The sequence below is a fragment of the Camelina sativa genome, chromosome 17 (assembly GCF_030686135.1).
Source record: "Camelina sativa cultivar CO46 ecotype springtype chromosome 17, ASM3068613v1".
Lineage (NCBI taxonomy): Eukaryota > Viridiplantae > Streptophyta > Magnoliopsida > Brassicales > Brassicaceae > Camelina > Camelina sativa.
The window spans coordinates 39,890,924-39,902,610 of record NC_141896.1 but is presented as its reverse complement, the minus strand read 5'-3'; the positions used below and the strand labels follow the sequence as shown (position 1 = coordinate 39,902,610).

The 11,687-nt window shown below is 37.3% G+C and overlaps 3 protein-coding genes across 8 annotated transcripts; 1 reads left to right on the top strand and 2 right to left on the bottom strand.

The window, feature by feature from the left end:
- The first annotated feature begins 1,290 nt into the window (after positions 1 to 1,290).
- LOC104758871 (uncharacterized) lies at positions 1,291 to 3,909 on the top strand. Of its 3 annotated transcripts, none has more exons than XM_010481835.3 (7): positions 1,292 to 1,628; positions 1,891 to 2,297; positions 2,443 to 2,666; positions 2,815 to 2,961; positions 3,139 to 3,363; positions 3,505 to 3,750; positions 3,876 to 3,909. In XM_010481835.3, the coding sequence occupies exons 2-6, from the start codon at positions 1,896 to 1,898 to the stop codon at positions 3,731 to 3,733; spliced, it is 1,227 nt and encodes a 408-aa protein (XP_010480137.1). In that variant the 5' UTR covers positions 1,292 to 1,628; positions 1,891 to 1,895; the 3' UTR covers positions 3,734 to 3,750; positions 3,876 to 3,909. The 3 variants fall into 3 exon arrangements, with proteins under 3 accessions (XP_010480135.1, XP_010480137.1, XP_087351455.1); XM_087495329.1 differs by having other exon boundaries at positions 1,297 to 1,628; positions 1,914 to 2,297; XM_010481833.3 differs by having other exon boundaries at positions 1,291 to 1,628; positions 1,914 to 2,297; positions 3,505 to 3,909.
- Positions 3,910 to 3,974: 65 nt separating this feature from the next.
- Positions 3,975 to 7,421, bottom strand: LOC104758872 (GBF-interacting protein 1-like). 2 transcript variants are annotated; one of them, XM_010481836.2, is made up of 9 exons: positions 7,124 to 7,421; positions 6,540 to 6,583; positions 6,338 to 6,410; positions 6,167 to 6,257; positions 5,959 to 6,059; positions 5,552 to 5,804; positions 5,095 to 5,296; positions 4,633 to 4,998; positions 3,975 to 4,542 (listed from the first exon to the last, which is right to left on the bottom strand). In XM_010481836.2, the coding sequence occupies exons 1-9, from the start codon at positions 7,296 to 7,298 to the stop codon at positions 4,249 to 4,251; spliced, it is 1,599 nt and encodes a 532-aa protein (XP_010480138.2). In that variant the 5' UTR covers positions 7,299 to 7,421; the 3' UTR covers positions 3,975 to 4,248. The 2 variants fall into 2 exon arrangements, with proteins under 2 accessions (XP_010480138.2, XP_010480139.2); XM_010481837.2 differs by having other exon boundaries at positions 5,552 to 5,798; positions 7,124 to 7,369.
- Positions 7,422 to 7,503: 82 nt separating this feature from the next.
- LOC104760046 (uridine kinase-like protein 3) lies at positions 7,504 to 11,235 on the bottom strand. Of its 3 annotated transcripts, none has more exons than XM_019239470.2 (15): positions 10,982 to 11,235; positions 10,282 to 10,425; positions 10,097 to 10,188; positions 9,916 to 9,985; positions 9,651 to 9,769; positions 9,382 to 9,478; positions 9,168 to 9,247; positions 8,896 to 9,090; positions 8,715 to 8,798; positions 8,584 to 8,644; positions 8,427 to 8,487; positions 8,245 to 8,338; positions 8,102 to 8,174; positions 7,928 to 8,010; positions 7,504 to 7,822 (listed from the first exon to the last, which is right to left on the bottom strand). In XM_019239470.2, the coding sequence occupies exons 2-15, from the start codon at positions 10,421 to 10,423 to the stop codon at positions 7,673 to 7,675; spliced, it is 1,401 nt and encodes a 466-aa protein (XP_019095015.2). In that variant the 5' UTR covers positions 10,424 to 10,425; positions 10,982 to 11,235; the 3' UTR covers positions 7,504 to 7,672. The 3 variants fall into 3 exon arrangements, with proteins under 3 accessions (XP_019095015.2, XP_087351456.1, XP_087351457.1); XM_087495330.1 differs by having other exon boundaries at positions 10,831 to 11,098; XM_087495331.1 differs by having other exon boundaries at positions 10,943 to 11,098.
- Positions 11,236 to 11,687: the final 452 nt, after the last annotated feature.

Genomic DNA, 11,687 nt, shown 5'->3' with positions numbered 1-11,687 from the left:
TTAAAAAATAGTTTGCTTGAGATTGCAACTAAAAAGAGAATAAGATGCATGCTCCATACAATGTTTCGTAAGGTAAAAATAACAAAACTAATTATTTTAACAAATATTATAGTAAATAAACTTCAAAAAGATAATAATAAAGAAACATAAATGTCGATGAGCCATGTGTTAGTTATCCTCTCATTCAATAACAAAACTTAAAGACCCCATTATGTGAGTCATATGACACATGCATGCATCATCATCGTCAATCAACCATCTTCTTCCTGATCTTACCTTTTGTTTTCTCTTTTTATTATATTTTTTTTTTCCTGTCGGTTTTTTTTTTCCTTTTGATCTAACGAATAAATATATAATGATTTTTAATATCCTCAGAACATATTCCCATATTCCGTTTTGAAAATCAATGCTTCCAAAATAGTGAAATTGGACCTAACATGTGGGCATTTAAAAAAAAATTGTTATTAAACCGTTCAAGATATAATTTTCTCCGAATGCTTTTATCATATACATGCATGATCTTTTTATGCCCCTCAAAAAACTGAATTTATATTTTTAAAAAGAGGAAAAACTGTTATTCAAGTGGTTAATTATTATTCAATATTTATAGAAGATATTGTGGAAATGCATGCTAAAAAGTGATCATGATCCATTAGTTACCCTTGACATAAATATAGATAACCTCATGTGAGAAGAAACACCATAATTATTGATCATAGCAGCTCTCTTAGTTTAATCCTTAATCATGCTTAATTGTGAAGCACTAAGAACTCTCATGCACCCTAACAACTCAACAAATCCTAGTCATTTACCCTTTAATTAACCCTAATTATACAAGTCTTTCTTAATCTCATGATGATATTTTTCTTTAACGAAACTACCTCCCCCATTCATTCTTGTGTGTGACGAGAGACATCTTTTAGAGTCTTTCACATTAATCGCCTCCATTTTAGTATAGTACTTGTGTTTCCTACTCATTCTCCTTGGAATTGAAGTCTTAAAAAACATGCATTAGTTAAAGTCTCTTCCACAGTTGGTTGTGGCAGTAAGCCAATAACCACACTGTCTTATTTTGTGTCACGAATGATGTTTAGTAAAATCGAAGATGTCACAAATGTATAGAAAGATCCCGTTTCAAAGCATAAACTAGGATTAATTAAGAGGTTGCTTAAAAAAAAATAAAAAAAATAAATAAGAGGTTGCTACAGTCAACTCTTCATTTTTATTACTTTTACGGTTTTACGGTTATTTTATAATTTATTAAAAACGACGTCGTATGGAGAGTATAGCTGCTGACGGAACAAACAGTTGTGTGTTTCTTCTTCCATTCCATTGTTGTTGTTGGATTGGGTCTTTTGAAGAGAAGAAGTATGGAGGAATCGCGAGATATACTGATGTCAACGCTGATCGAATCTGGGGTTCTGATTCCCGGAGATTTCACTTCCGTCGGCGAATTTTCCCCGGAGGCGTTGGTATCGATCTGTGCTCAGTTGCTCAATCTCATTGACCCATCGGCGTCGCTTTGCCGCGAGCTCCCTGATTCTCTCCCCGATAGGTTTAGGATCTGCACCGACATCGCTCATTCTGTGAAGAATCTAGGCTACATCAGCGAAATGAGCTATTATAAGGTTTATACATATCATCAATTCACTCCATCGTTACCAGAATGCTTCGAGAATCTAAGATTTTGATTGGTTGATAGGATAGGGCGTTTCCTCTTTTGATTAAAGGAATTAACTTTAGGGTTTAAAACCTCTGAAAGAGTCATGCTTTTATAGTGGAATTTGTAGATTAGATGTTGGTGTGATAGTCCTTTTGGTCTTTGTTAGAATCGTCTTGTTCTGGCTTGTGAGGCTTTTCTTATATGTGTGACATCATATGCTGAAACAGATTGTATGTGTTGCTTGCGGCAGTTTCTGCATCCATCTGAAGATGACTCGTATAGGTTGGTTAGGTTTCTGGTTGAGAGGCTTTCGGAGAAGAACGAAGGAGTGAAAAATTCTCCAGCTGGTGATTTAGCTAGCAGGACCAAGATGGAGTATTTTAGGGATATTTCAGAAGACCCGATGGTGAAGGAGGACAACAAGGATGAGACTTTTGATATGCATATACAGAAGGTTGAAGCTGTCCTTAAAGATCTTACAATGACTACTGAAATCTCCCATTCACCAGACTCTCGTGCAAAAGATACATCAACCAATGGTTCCGCCAATGTTGACTTTTTCTCCCTAAAGACAGATGACCCTGTTAATGATGTACCATCAGATCTTTCTTTAAGAGAGTCATCTGGATATGAGGTACTGTCTCTTCTGCTTATTGTGGGCTTATCTCTTCTTCTTTTTGTATATGGGCATGTGTTTGAACAGTTACATAGGAATAGTTATTTTAAATCCGTTTTATGAATGTTGATGGCTTTACCTTTATCATTTTTATGCTTTGTAGACAAATTTTGAGACTGTTGAGTTACAGAATCAACATAATTTACTCTTGGAGGAACTGGAATCTGGATCTTCAGAGTTATTTAGTCTTGACAGCGAGCTGGAGTTATTAAAGATGGCTGCGGAGAGATTATTGGCAGACAAAAAGACGGGTGGGTCATATCTCGAACAGCTTAGTCAACAACTGGTGATCAAAAGGTGTAATATCACGGATATTAAAAAGCAATGGTATGAACACTTTTCTATTATTTTCAAGTTAAAAGCATTCAGTTAACTTGAAATATATATGTACAATCCCTGTATGTGTAAATGGATATAGACATCGGCGGAGCACTATGTATAGCATGATTACTAAGTATATCATGTCTTCCTTCAGGGACGATGTAAGGTTGACTTTGGAAACTAAAAAGCTACGTCTCTTGGACCAACTTCATGTTGAGGAACCAGAGGCTAAAGAGAAATTCTATAAGTTGAGAAAGATTGAACTGGATTTACAATCTCTCTCATCAGAAATTCAAAAGAGGTAACCAGAAAACTCTTACTACATGGCTCTTCACTGTTTGTGATTTTGGCAATTAGATATATATGTTTCTTAAGTTCTTTCCTTGGTGTATAACTAATTGTACCTGTGACCTCGATCAGGTTATTATTATTCCCTAGACTCTCGTATCATTTTAATGTGTTGATCTTTTCCGGACAGGGAAGATGAACGGTGTAACCTATACAATGAACTTGAGAGGCAGCCAAAAGCAGCGCCTCGGAAATCTTATATCCATGGGATTAAAGAAATCACTAAAAACAGCCGTAAACTGGATACTGATATTCAGAGGATTTCAGGGGAGATCAGAGAGCTACAATTAGAGAGTAACTCAATCCGTGAACGCCTGCACCGATCATATGCTGTTGTGGATGAAATGGTTACAAGGTATGAGCTTTTGGTCTGACATATTTGAATCGTCTGGTCAGATATACACCAAAAGAAAAGTTACCATGTCGCTCAGCTTAAGAGAACATGTATATACCCTTTTATAATGTGATGATGAGGAAAGTTTTTCTTTTTCCTCAGGGAAGTGAGAAAAGATCTAGCGGTACGACAAGTCTACAAGCTACTGACGAGTATTCACAGTATTTTTGAGCAAATCTCCGAGAAAATTCTCCTGACCGATCGGTTTAGAAGAGAAACAGCCGATTATGAAAAGAAGTTGGTGTCCATCACAGCTCGAGGCATGAGTTTAGAGAAACTACAAGCCGATCTGGATGCCATCAGGAAAGAAAACGATAGCTTAAAGAAATAATCATGTGGCCAAGGAAGGTGGATTAAATTATACATTTTTTTTGTAGAGTTTTGACTTTTGAGGTCATCAGAGAGAATCATCCTTTGATGTGCTTTAAAATTTTGAGGAAGTGTTTATATACAGGAATGTGTTATCTTTTCAGGTATATGAAAATATTTCTGATTTGATCTCGACTACTAAAGAGAGCCTAAAGCTGATTCGGTTAAGTCACATCGGGTATATGTTTGTAAAAGTTCGGGAATTTAGACAAACCAGGCATGCATATAGAGAGGCTGCATGTTTCAAAAAATTATTCCATAGGGATCATCCAATACATTCTTTTATGTATTTTTCTGTATGGTTTCACAACAAAAAATGTGGCAAAAGGTTTGCTACTATGATGCACATCTTCTTCCTTCTTGTAATTGTCAACCTAAATTTCTCTGGGGATGATGGTTCCTAAGTATTTACACCCAAAAATCCAGACTTTAACATCTCTATTACGCGTTTGATGTGTAACTCTATACCCCCTTGAGCTAATATTTGTTGACCCAATTCGTTGGGGCAGCTTGATGTTGCTGATAAGCGATGTGCGGGTGTCCTACGGGTTCAGCCATAGCCGTTGTGGTGTGTGGCCCTGGCGGTAAAGTCTGATATGTAGTTGAAGCAGCGGTCATGGGCAGTGTTGGTTGGTGTATTCCCATGAGGCCACCATGACCACCCTGCATAACTGGAAAACCGAGTGGCGGACCTTGGAATGCTAAGTTGTACATTGGATTCAGCTGCAGGTTGCCAAATCCCTGTCCAACCCATGCAGCTGCACTTTCAGTCTGCAACAACAATATCATGTACACCACTGTTAAAATATATATAGTCTACATATATATCATTGCAAGGATACAACAATAAAAAAAACTGACCAGGCGTGATGCATTTTCTTCACTATGGATAGAATTTAAGGCGGTTGCAGATGAGATGTGAGTAGCAACAGTGGAAGAAGCTTGTAGGGATGGATTTGTGGGGGAAGTGTTTTCGGTGTTGCCTACATGAGAAGGTGCTGTGAGAGCAGCTCCTGGTGGAAAATAAGACTGCTGAGGGATCCCGTTTGGGTTCACAAACTGGTGCATGTACGGCGGTGGTATATAAAACTGTGAGTAATAGGGACTGTAAGGGAAGAAATTGGGAGGGTATTGCTGCCTATAAAGATTTGCCTGTTGAGAGGCTGCTGCTGCTATGGAGACCTGATCTGGAGGATATGATACTAATGAGATAGCTGGAACTCCAGGCTGCAATTTGGAAAAAAAGTAACAGTTATCAAAAAATTATAAACCAAATGAAGGAATCGTTTGACTGCATATAATGTGACAAGATATTCCACGTACCTGAGTCTCTGCTGCTTCTGTGTTTACAGGTTGGCCTAATGCTGATATAGAGGGGACAAGACCCAACATACTGAGTGGAGGTTCTTGACCATAAGCAATTTGATGAGTTTCTGTGTTTGATAGAGCTTCCTCCTTCAGTACTTCAGGTGCCAAATTTGAAATTCCATGATCCTTATCTTCAGAAAAAGTTGATGCTTCTTCTCTGCAGAGGAAGGTATGGTAATGAGATCGAAACACGAAATTTGAGATTTAAAAGGATAAGCCAACAAAAAACAAATTACACCTCGACTACTATATTACAAGGAAAGACCTTCCCATTTCCAAAATTGAACTTGAAACTGCTTATCTGAGTAGTCTCACTTAACTGAAACCCAGAGCAGTGTGTTTGAATAGATATTGCAGTAGATCAATAACTAAAGAAGACAATATGTAAAGTGAAAGTACTTTAGTCACCAACCTGGCAGAAGCAACCCCAGGAATAGCATCAGTAGTAGGAGAAGGTTCTCTCCCATCATCTCCGCCACTGGCACCATTGTTAGAAGATGCCTCGTTCATGAAATTGGAATCAAAACTGCCAAATGTCAGACCATTTTGCAGTAGTTTGGCATCCTGAAGGTGGAAAGGAAATGTAACGTGTGATTGTTCGCTAACATCTGACTTGAGAAGCGATTGAGTTTTGACTTTATTGGATGCAGTCTCAATTTCTGTGACTGATACAAAAAGAAACCAGAAGCTGAATCAAATACCATGTCGTAGTTTCTGCACCAATTACTGACTTAACTAGACAACATAATTATAAACTGAAAACTACTTCAAATGAAGAATTTGAAGCAAACTAAAGATTGATAAGCCAATATACAGTACCTTGATCTGACTGGCTACTGCAACGGGGAGCAGTAATCAAAGAAGGATCATCTTGAACTTTATGATTGACCTCACTCGGAAGACTAGTAGGACCAGAATCCCTGCAGAAAGTATACTATGATACTTAGCAACTTAATAGGAAGGAAAAAAAACGAAAAGCAGCCATATTGGTAGAGACAAAGAAGGATGATATGTAAAATAAACATACTCTACATCATTAGGCAAAGCAGTTCTAGAACCTCCTGTTGCATGATTAGCTCCATTTTCCCTTTTAAAAGATGCACTACTTCTTCCATTACCTGTATAGAAAATGTCAACAAAGAGCTTAAAAAAAGGGAAGAGCATGGCTCTAAGATTTCAATAAAAGAAAACAAAATACCTTGATAAGCTTTATTTGAAGCAAAGTTCCTCCGACCACCTCTGCTACTTGTTTGGATAATTGGCACTATATTCTGCAGGCAGACAGAGAGTGATCATATGAAATAAAGGAAAGCTATCATAAGAGCACAGTAGTATAAGGATTGATATGTTGAATCTTAAAGACAAATAATAACTGAAAGAAAGAAAGAAAGAAGACTTGCCTCCTTCCTTTTCTCCTTTTTACTTCTCACTTCATGAAATGTATCTGCAATATTTCAACACTGTATATAAGGACATGGCTCATAATAAAGAACAAAGTAAAATACATCAGCTATATTCACACGAGAAATACAATTTCGAAAGAAGCTGGCATTGTTGTTAATCTATACAACCCAAAATCTCATTGACATCTAGACACAAAAGAACAAACAAATAGTCCAACCTACAACCAACTAGAATCTTTCAAGGGTACGACGGAATCAACCAAAATAAATAAATAAATAAATGACAAAGATCTCTCTGTCAATAATTCCAAACGACTTTTAAGCAAGCAAGCAAGCAAGCATAATCCAAACCGAGATTTCGATAATTGTAATATAGTTCAATGCATACCGAACCAAAAAAGCAAATCCACATGATCTAATCTTCCAAAACAGATACAAACCCTATCTCGTACGGTACGGTACGGTACAGAGCAAATCGAAGAAAAGGCAAAATTAAGGAAATACTAAATCATCAAAACCCTAAGTGGAGGAGAAGACAGAGAGATGATTAGTAAGTAAGAAAGTAACAAGGAGGGGAGAACCTAAAAAGAGGAGTTTCTGAGCGGTCTCATGAGGATCATTGAAGGAATCCTTATAGACAGCGAAGATATCCTCGTCGGAGTGTTGTTTGCCCGTAATCTCTCTGATACTCTCAAGTGTTTTGCGAAGATGGCGAGGAATCGAAACCCTAGAGGAGCCGCCATCGGAGGTGCTCATGGTTTGGTTGTTTTGTAATTTGTAAGTAGAGAAAAGAAAGAGAGAAGCGGGAGGAGAGAGAAAGTTAGAAGCAAATTGAAATTGGAAGCGAATGTTAATAGATTCGGTTTGGTTTGGTTCGGTTTGGTTTTTAATGTTAATAGAGTTTACACTTGGTTTTTATCATATTCACTGGGGGTTGACTTCAATACGCACACTTGGATGATGGACCCAAAATCTGTGTATGCATTACTTGGAAATTTCAACTGAGTTGGAAATTTGTTTGTTGGTATACGTATATATGTGTGATAATATGAAATCCGTATAACATATTTGAAAACCAAAAATAATTTATCAAAATTTTCAGAGCAAGGCAAAAAAGCTCTCACTCACTCTCACTCATCATCCGTCCCAAAGTAGCGGTCTCCAAACTCCCCCATACCGGGAACAACTCTGAATTCAACGTTTAAACCGATGTCTATCTCAGAAGTCACAATCTTTATCCTTGGGAACTTTTTGCACACCACATTTACTCCTTGAGGTGCCTGAACCCACACACAACAATCCCCATACCATTTTTATTTTTTTTCAACAGTTTAAGCTATGTAGAGAGAGAAGAAGCCTAAACGTTTTTTGCTTTTCAAACTTACAGATATGAGATTGAGAAATATGATGTTGGACTCAGGCACGCCTTTGCTTATGAGCAGTCTTATCGCTTGCACCGCCGAGTTTCCTGTACACAAACATGCTCTAGTTATCTTCCTATTATATCTTGTCTTTTGTGCTCACCACCAGTAGTAGTACAGAGTTCACAGAACACAGACCTGTCCCCAGGATTGGGTCTAGCAAAAGCACATGCCTTTCCGAAATGTCTGAGGGTAGCTTCTCGTAGATAAGCTGGTAGGTGCCACAAAAGTAGTTAGGACCAAGTGATTAACAGAGGATGAACATAAAACAAGTTACAAACCTGTTGCCCGTTGTCCCCTTCTCTATGAATCAGAATCTTTCCAATTTTGATTCCTTTGCAGCATGCTCTTAGAGCGTTCTCCATACTCTCACCGCTGTGTTCAAAGACAGAATCATTATATATATGGTCTTCTTGACCACAACAACAACCCGGTGTCAAGTGTTTGAGTTGGTCTTTTTTACCTTCTGATAACTGAGACACCACACAGCCTCTTACAGAAGTCCACACCCGAATACACAGATCCTACATTTAACAAACATCATGAGTTTCTTATCTCACTCTGGTTGGAGATTTCTGCTGCAAGACTGCAGTAAAATATAATATTCGTCATTAGCTAACCTGTGGGAGTGACCACTTGCTTTTCTGTGAAGGGAAGGTGCCCGAGGCCGTGCTCAACCACCTGGCGAGAGGACATTAATAAAGCAAACATATCGAAATAATACGCAACAGAAAACTAATTTAGCACCCACCAAACGAATCAATCGATCGGAGTAGAAGATGAAGTCATGCTTTGTTGTTTTAGAGTCTCGGATTAGAGTGTGCATCCCACGTATCTGTAACCAACCGGCTAAAGTATCAGTCTTTCTGATCATTAAGCCAGAAATTATTACTGTTGGTTGATTAGACGAGAGAAAGGAGAATAAGTGAAACCTGAAAAGTTGATTGAATAACATAAAGATTTGGATAGATTTTACAGAGATCATGTTGACCGAGCTTCGTGTGGATGTGTTGCACAATCAAATCAATAGCAACATGGTTATCACCTCCTCGGGGAATTATTATATCTGCGTATTTCTTTGTTGGTAGAATGAAATCCTCAAATGCTGGCTTCACAAACTTCGAGTACTGCATTATAAAGTTTCCACAATCAAAACATAAATGATGTGATAGTAACGAAGTTCTTTGCATAGAGCGACACAAACCTGGTCAAGAACAGTGGCAATGTCTCTGCCCTTCTCAACAGTATCACGTTTAATCCTTCTCGCTAAACGCACATCAGCATCTGCATAAATAACACCATGATGTAGAATAAGAAACCAAATTTATCACCATCATGTGTGTAATGCACAAGTGCAGCGTCTCATAATTGCTATGGATTTGGCTAGATAAGTGTAGCGGGTTCGGTAAGAGAAAGACCTGCATCTACAAATATCTTCATGTTCATCAAATCTCGCACCCGAGGGTCATGGAAAATGAGTATCCCTTCCAGAATTATAACATCAGAAGGGTTTACCTGCAAATGATGAACAAGTTTATGTGTCTGAAAAAGAGAGCTAATCACTTCATCATGAGTTTGATCTTCAGAAATAAGAAGCAAACTTCAAAATGTCAGAACTCAGAACCAGCACACATATATACCAAGTGACTATGTGACAAGAAGGAAAAGATTCTAAGAAGCTCCTTACCCTTCTAGGTGGAAAAACATTGTTCTTGTAACTTTTAAAGTCATAGTTGGGAATATCTACTGCTTGTCCTTTTCTTAACTTCTCCATAGAAGACAATAATTGCTCGGTATCGAAAGCGTCTACAAGATAAGGAGCAAAATTCATATGTACAAGCAAGCATATTATAAATTCAGATATATAAAATGCTAAGCGACAAATAACAGCAGTCTGCATTAGATCAAGAGACCCATTAAATTAGTTTTTGGCTATACAGAGACTTACTAACCAGGATGGTCAAAATTATAATCATAAACTCTTGCAAGCTCCTCTTCATTTACATTATGGTAGAAAGAATCCTGCCAAAAAAAAAAAAAAAAGAAAGATCAACCACTTGTAATCACTTATCACTGATAAGTTATCAGAACCAAAAAAAAAAACAGAAATCGAAATAGATCACATTCAAGCACCTGATTTACAACAACAGCTCTCTGATCATGCAGTTGCTGCATAATCATATCGCAAACAGTTGTTTTACCGGATGCTGCTCCTCCAGCAACTCCTGAAAAGACAACAAACATCCTATTAACATTGTCTGATTCTAACCATCTTCAAACCAGTTAAGATTAGATAAAAATCTGCCAGCATCTCTCACCGATCACAAAAGGTTGGCCATGTTCCTCTTCCTCAGCCAATTGATCTGATATAATCGAAACTAAACCATCCATTTGATGAAAGCCTGAGAAATGAACCTTGGAAGATGTCTCTATAATATCAACAGCTGAATTTGAAGCCATTCCTACAACACAACACAACACAATAAAAATGCATTCTAAGATCACATGAAAAATGCCAATATATCAACTTTCTTTCTTTTATAATGCTTCCAGTAAAAAAAGGTATCCTGAAAAGAATCAAACTTTATAAGACATATAAGTAGATTCCACAAGTACCAATGCCGTGATACCCATGACCTCAAATCACGTTTAACGCACAAAACAAACTACCAATCATAAATGACCGACCACATAATAGATAGTGTAACGCCAATCCAAAATATGAAAAAAAGGAAAACAGAGATCAGCCGAGAGAAGAAAGCCAGATTATTATATTAGATCAATACATGCAAAGAGAATGAGAAAGAAACGTTACATCATCATCAAAGAAAATCAATAAAAATCGAATCTTGATTAAGAAAACTCACGAAATGAAAGAAAAGGGATTCAATAAAAAAAAGCGTCTCGAGATCACCGATTAGCTAACAAAAAGCTCCCCAGTTCCAACAGATAAAAAAGAGAATCTAAAAACATACTAACATATACTATATAAGAGAGAGGGGGAGACACGAGCATTGCCTGTGTTAACTCGATGCACAGACCAAACTGAGTTACATATATAATAATAATACGTTAGTATATATTATATGTTTGCGGTGAGAAAGAGAGAGCATAATGGAGAATGGGAGGATGGATGGATGCAGCGGCGGCTGGAGACGGGTTTTTTCACGAAAACCGGAAAGTGGGTTTTTTGGGTTTTGACGAAACTACCCTTCCCACAGACAACGTTATATACAGTACAGTACTTGGTGTTTGGTGGTGGCAGTTGTCGTAAATTTGAGTGTGTTCCGGGTGCTTTAAAAAGGGTAGAGGGAGGGATCGAGGATCCACGTCAGATCCTATTAGGAATGGTGGGACCTAGTTCCGAGAGCTGCAGCTAAACAACGCAGTGATGGTCGAATCAACTGCTTTACTCATCTTCGATTTTTTTATTATTATTTATTCTTTATTTTCGTTTACATCAAAAACAAAATATCTATTTACTACTACTACTATTTTATATTTATATTTTTTTGTCACCAAAATAGGAACTATTTCTGATTACGACGTCTAAATTTTTTTTCTCATTTCTATCCATATTATTTAACTTCTTCATATGTACGTTTCTTTCAAATGTGTTATTACCTTTTCCCTAAACATATCATTTTTTACTGATTTAATACTTTATATGAGTTATTCAATTGCCATCTCTGGAACTTGAAGGTTAAGTTTTTCTTGTTATGTG